The 7099-nt window shown below is 26.1% G+C and overlaps 1 protein-coding gene across 1 annotated transcript; it reads right to left on the reverse strand.

Moving 5' to 3' along the window:
* Nucleotides 1–601: 601 nt before the first annotated feature.
* LOC126905905 (uncharacterized) lies at nt 602–4891 on the reverse strand. Its single transcript, XM_050686041.1, has 2 exons — nt 4762–4891; nt 602–1428 (listed from the first exon to the last, which is right to left on the reverse strand). The coding sequence occupies exons 1-2, from the start codon at nt 4841–4843 to the stop codon at nt 659–661; spliced, it is 852 nt and encodes a 283-aa protein (XP_050541998.1). The 5' UTR covers nt 4844–4891; the 3' UTR covers nt 602–658.
* Between the last annotated feature and the right edge of the window lie 2208 nt (nt 4892–7099).

A 7099-nucleotide genomic window follows, 5' to 3' on the forward strand; every position in this document is an offset into this window, starting at 1 on the left:
CGACTAAGAGTATTGACAGTTTAGAGTGACAACGTTGCGTGCCATACGCCACGGTACAAATGATGCATTGTGTCATTTCCCGTCATTAAAGTGACCACGTCCAGGATATACGCCACCGGTTCTGGACGTGTCGCACGACAGGACTCGACGATCAGATCTGCACTCGCGTACCGACACCATCAATGCTGCCAACCGTCTGACGCTCGAAGACCATGTCGGACACCGCGTCGCTAACGCTATCAAAGTTCCGCGATATTATGCGAAGATTATTATTGATTTTTATTGGTCTTTTCGGTTTGTTTTTTTTTCATAACCAGTTTTTGCCTATTCGTAAACGGCCCACGGGCTCTACCATCAAAAACAGTGTCGACTATATTATTGCGACGAAAGTCGTGCCAATCGTGATTAGTTATATAAGTATAATATTTGAATAAGGACTTGCTATTTTAATTAAATTAAGTATGAAACAAATAATCTATAATTCAATATTGTATATTTTATAGAGAAATTATAAAAAATTATAAAATAATTATGCTAATATAAAATAATAGGCTTGATGCAACACTTTTTGTCTATAGATTATTAGGTATTATAATTTCGTTATTATATAATAACAAGCATTTTAAAACAACAATATATTTATTTTTTTTATCTTATTTTATTTTATATTTTTTTTTATAACTTGGTCACTTTTAACCTCTATTTTCTCTTGCTTAGTTTTATCAATAATATTTTTAATAACATCTTCATTTAATGATTTATGATTGGGTAGAAAATCTTTATAAGCGCTGGTATTTTTAAATTTTTCATATTCCGTATAACAATAAAAAAGCCATTGTCTACCCCATATTGTCCCTTTAAAAAATGTAGGAAAATCGGTTATATAATGAAATGCATGTATGCATACAAATATACCACAATCAAATGGATTCCTTTGCTGTACAGCATTCTCGTCAAAAATAAACTTGCATTTACTCTCAATTGGTTTGAGCTTTGATTTAGCATTAAATGTTTTTACATTTAAGTATGCACACATTATAAAATGTAAATGTTCAAACTGCTTTAAAGGAATTGATGATTTTTTTGAATCTAAAATAATAATTTTTTTTTTTTTCAAATTAATTACTCCCAAAATCCAATGAGCTGAAAAAACGTTTACATTAACTAAAATGAGAGTTTCTTTTGAAGTGATTGTATTATGTATGTGATCGATTAAAGGTAAATAGTTATTTCCACATATAGAACTATAAATATATGTCGAAATATATAAAATAGTGTCTTGTTTTTGGCTTTTCACAATAAAAAAATTTATTACATCATCAATTACATCTCCAACTATATAGTTCATGACTTTTAAAGATTTTACAATATCCGTTATTTCTATTGGCGGAAGAGGAACTTCTCGTTGTTGTAACATTTCTTTTAAAACTAAACATACAAAAACACATATCTTTGAAACAAATTTGCTTTAATTAACCGTTTAAAAACTTAATTATTAACTATATATCTTATTGCATTATATTATGATTTAAATTGTTTGAGAAGTTTCATTATAAAAAGACAATTTTAAAAAAAAATTATTTTAATTTGTTTAATTTCAAAAACTATAAAATTAGCTGACCAAGAGGACACAATATTTTTGAATACTTTATATCTTGATCATTAAAAATGTACGAAATTAGTAAAAACTGAGTTTGCTAATTTATTATATTTGGTACTATGTATAAAGAGTAATTTTATTCATCATAACACACTCAATTACTTACAGAATAAATTTAATTTAAACATTATTTTTTCGATTACCTTAGTTACATATTACTTTTGAATAATTAGCTATATAATTTTTTTATATTCATCCCTTATTCTTTTTAAGGGTGTCAACTTTGTTTTTTTAAATGGGAACAACGATTTTAAATTTAATAAAATGCTTGAATTTTTAATTAAATAGTAAATTTTATTTGAATTTTTAATATAATTTTATTCTTTTATTAGGTATAAAACTTTAGTGTTTTAATTTTTAGCTTCGATGCGAAGCTGTGAAGGTATTGATTTTACTATGATGTGATTTTTTGTGTCTGTTACCACTTTTTCTCAGCTTTCACCTTTTCACGATTTCTTTCAATGATACGTCAAAAGATCACAAATCGTATCTAATCGAAGACATTACGCTCAAAAATTGAAAAAAATTCCCCCGTTCTCCGTAAATGGGGGAAACTTCCAAAAAAATTACAAAATTAAAAATCACTAATTTTTAAAGCAAATTTTTTTTACTTAAAATTGCTATAACTTTTTTAAAAATAACCGAATCAATATAAATTTTTTTTTATTAGATGTATGATATCATTACTTATTATTTGGTATATTTTTTTTTACATATGACCCTTTAGCTGCCCACAGGGTGGGATTTAAAATGACCAATTTTTCACAAAAAATTAATTTTTTCAACTTGAATTTTGAAAATGTACCGGAAAGTAAGACACTTTTATATAAATCTTAAATTAAAGCTAATATAATATACTTTATTATGGAAAAAAAAAATTCGGAATTGATTTTGTCTTCACGGTGAAAATTTTTAACTTTATAATGCTATATCTTTTTGAAAAGTGTATGGATAAACAGAATTTTTTTATGAGAAATAATATTTTTTAATAATCCCTTTTTCATTCGACATACTTTATCTTAATCAGGATAATAATGAGGAACTAGCAAATCATGTAGCTTTTGGAAAAATCCACCAATTTTTTAAAATTATATACTAGCTAAAGATTTGCATCGAAGCGTTTTTTTTTTATAGTTATTTTAATCACTGTCAGATATCATTATACTTGATCCAACTATCTTATGTCACCACTGTGCCGCGACCCCCTGTGATGGGTTTTTTAAATTAATATACATGTATATTACAAAAAGGATCACAAATACAGGTAGCTAGCTGGTTTTTAATGACGTCAATATTGACAGATACGCAGAATTTATTATCAATGATAGTATGGCACATTGTTTTGAGTTTATATATACACCATCTGACAATACAGAAAGCATCTATTGATATATAGTCATAATTGACAATAAACACTTAATAACTGTGATAGCGAAGCCATAAAAATACAATTTGCTATCTGTATTTATATATCATCGTATATAATACATGTATATTAATTTAAAAATTTGAAACATTAATGTTTTATAACAAATATACAAATTAAGTATTATTAAAAATTAAAATACAATTTACTATTTAATTTAATACTCCAACATATTTCATAATTCAAGAATAATATGTAACTAATGATAATCAAAAAAAAAAAAATGATTGAATTATTTTTATTTTATAAATAATTGAGTGTATCTTGTTAAAAAGAATATTCTATAAACATTTATAATTAATTATTATACCACATTTTTATTTTCTAAATTTTATAAATAAGCGTATGCTTTATTTCAATAGCATTAATTGTTAATAATGAATATTATTAGTCAAGAACAAAGCGGTCGCGGCGAAATGCCTGGGTCCGCATAAAATAGGCTAAAACTATGTATTGATTCTTATATATAAGATTGTTAAATGATATCAATAGTTGAAATGAAAACGATTTGTTGATTTTTCAACGACATAACACATTCAAACAAAGAAAATTGTACTAAAATCAAGTAAAATAATTTCATGATTAAAATGAAGTAATCCATCGTTTAAAAATATTTGTATCTGTTGTAATAGGCCCTCCACACATAAACAATTTAGTTTTCTGTTTTCTTCTTATTCATTTCTAAACACATACAGAAATTCTCTTACAACACAATATCCTTTCACACAATATATATAAAAAAACAATAAACACCGTCTATCCTCTAAAACAACTAAACACACTACTCCCACGATCAAGCCACAAACATCCCCGCTCCTTCACAACACTTACAAAAACCCTGATCAATAACGTATCACAAAAATGTAAAACCCAATAAGAGCTGGACGATAATCATACACATCTGTGGAAGGGGATCCGGGGAATGCATTAAGAATATCCCTNGAAGGGGATCCGGGGAATGCATTAAGAATAGGGCACATAGTTCTCGTCCTGTTTCGATATAACCGACATACGAACACGTCGCGATTATCGTCCGGCTCTCTTTCGCCTTTTAAACCAGTTTTATATTTTTGATTTTGTTTCTTTTCTTTTACTATTACTGATTCATGTGTTTTTAACAATAAAATAGTCGAAGATATTATATACAAATTAGTTATTCTAATTCATGCATTCTTTATTGTTCCACAAGTAAATTATTGTATCAATGAGGATTATATGATTAAGGTAAGAACATTCTAATTTAACGTGCACGCACTTAAGATAGCAAGTGACCCTCGAACAACACACCACGAGAAAAGGGATAGTTCTTATTTTGCGATACTCCTATAACATCCTTTTCATAATAGTATATCCTTTTTGAGTTACGACATATCTTTGATATAAATACAATAGCTTTGCATTAAAAAAAAACTGGACTTAGATTGGAGGAAAGTGTAGTTGAATCTTTCAAATTGATTTCTTGAAGATATTTTTGTTAGTAAACTTTTATATGTATAAGATTGAATTAATCATAACCATGGGTATGTTGCATGCATTACATTTATTGTTTCTCTTTTAATTAGAAATAAAAATTGATATATTAATAAATAAAATTATAATACTATATATATTATTAAAATATATATTTTTTAGAGATCATCTTTTTTAAATGTAATATAAAATAACATAAGCTCACCTTCATCTTTTATTTTACCATATACTTTGATTGTAATTATTGAAGCTAAAAAATATATACACAGCAAAATGTTTTTAAACATTATTACTTAAACTTCGTTCTATTGAATAGATTTTATTTAAAATTAACAAACGAAACCACAAAATACCTTTATGTTATTCTTTATAAATACAAATAAAATAAAATTAATATTAAGTACTATTTCATCTTTCTAAGTTTTAATATATTTTTTTTTTTTCTATAATAACACCTTTTATTACTCATAGTTTATTTTTTCTAAACTAAACAAGCTTTAAATTCCATTGAATATTTTAATACAATGTACCTTAAAAATACTTATACAAAATTAGATACATCAACTGTGAATTTGGAAAATTAAAACTATTTAAAATTATCATAATATGTATCTATAATACATAATTAATTTTTAAAAAATTATCCGCAATTTTTTCTAGGTATAATATATTTAATATTTAATTTAATTTATTACGGTTATGGTCTTCATTAATTTTAAACAGTAATAGTATTTTGATTTCAAAATTTTCAGCGAACTATTATTATTAATGTTATTAGCAGGGCTGGATTTAGAACTAGACTAACTAGGCTATAGCTTAGGGGCACTGCGGCCAGCAAAACTCTTGATTTTTTTTTAGATATAATTCTTTTCTGCGAATTTAATTTTCCATCTACTAGAATTAATGTAGTTATTTTGGTAAATTAGTTGCTCGATGTTGTAAAATTATAAAAGTAGCACGGAATATATTCTACAATATATATAATGTAATTGGGCAGGGTAGCTACGGTACGACGGTAACATTATTTAAAATAATAATTGGCGACGGCAGTTGTATAAATTGTGTCGAACAACCAAATCATGGAAACGCCAAACGTATTATTAATTAATGTTTCTTATTTTTTATAATGGTGCACAATTTTGTTGTTTACATTAATAAGTTGACAGTTGTATTTACTAAATTAACCGTTTATCTACAGAATAAAAATATAATTATTATTTATTATTATTATTCATTAATTATAATTTATACACGATTGATTTTTTATATCATCATAATTTAAACTACGAAATTTTATTACATAATTTTTTTACGTTGACTTTTAAATACTTTTAAAGTAACTATACATTATACATTAGAAAATACAAATTTTTAAGTAAATTAGGAGGGGGTGATTACACAGATAGAATGAGTGCAGCTCTCATTCTATCTGTGTTCTAAGAATTGGACGTTTGTTCCTTATTAGCCTAGGGGCGCTTTTAGGGTAAATCCGGCCCTGGTTACTAGTATTATTAATGTATTAAAATTAAGTAAATTTGATTATTTACCATTGATGCTTCTAGTTACTATAACTTTGTATAACTGTAGATTAATACAATATTTTTTTTTTAATTTAATTTTATTATTTTTGATTTATAATAAATCAATAGCAATTTTGTAGATTTGTATAAGATTTAAACATAATCACATTTATGTGTGTTCTGATTTATTTGTTTAATATAAAATATATAATGAAAGCGTTTTATTTTTTAATGTGTCTAAAGGCGTCAGATATTTAGGAAATTTTTAAATTTGTAACATGACAAAAACATTCCTCTTTGTTTTTTTGTACACATGGTTCTGATTAATAATGCCTCCCAATTATCTCTGAAAATATAAAGTGTTAAATTTTTTTTTCAATGTAATATATGTTTTTATGTTGGGCAGTTCAGTGAGTAAAATTAAATTTTTACGATCATCATTTATGCTTTATATTAATTAAATGGCTTTCCATTTTCAAATGGTATTCCTATTTTTTAATATATAAATAGAATAAATATCTAATCTTCGTTTTTCAAATATAGTCTGAAAAACCATGACATGTTTTAATCATTATTTGAAAAGCTTGAGGATTTATCCATGATTGCTGACGTTTCGCACTCATTGCAGAGTCTATCTTCGGAGCGATAGTTACTGCTCGCTGGCTAAAACTATACTGGCGGCTTATCTTGTTATCAGTCTGTTTTTATATGTTGGTTGTTTATCATATCAGTTGTTTACTGTATCGGTTGTTTATATCTGTTAATGACTTATGTTGTTTACGGTATCTTGTTTTTGCTGATGTTTTTATTGGCGACTTTATTTTTAATTATTGTTTTTGTTTTTAACATTCTTAGCATTTTGGTCTTCCTTTTCTGCACCGACAGTTTTCCATTACGTTGATACTTTTTCTTGTATAGAACTATTTTCAGTGTTGTGAGTTGATTTTCTTTTTGACTGGGGTGTATGATGGGTAACCAAGTTTTGCTTATTTTCCATCTGTTTTCTCTGTTGAAATTCTCTGG

The sequence above is a fragment of the Daktulosphaira vitifoliae genome, unplaced genomic scaffold (genome assembly GCF_025091365.1).
Source record: "Daktulosphaira vitifoliae isolate Bord-2020 unplaced genomic scaffold, ASM2509136v1 Scaffold_4, whole genome shotgun sequence".
In the NCBI taxonomy this organism is placed as follows: Eukaryota; Metazoa; Arthropoda; class Insecta; order Hemiptera; family Phylloxeridae; genus Daktulosphaira; species Daktulosphaira vitifoliae.

Coding starts and splice junctions, on each gene's coding strand:
- LOC126905905 (XM_050686041.1), bottom strand. CDS start 4,843: ATGTTTAAAAACATTTTGCTGTGTATATATTTTTTAGCTTCAATAATT. Junction 1,429..4,761: donor TGGTAAAATAAAAGATGAAG/GTGAGCTTATGT, acceptor TTGTATGTTTAG/TTTTAAAAGAAATGTTACAA.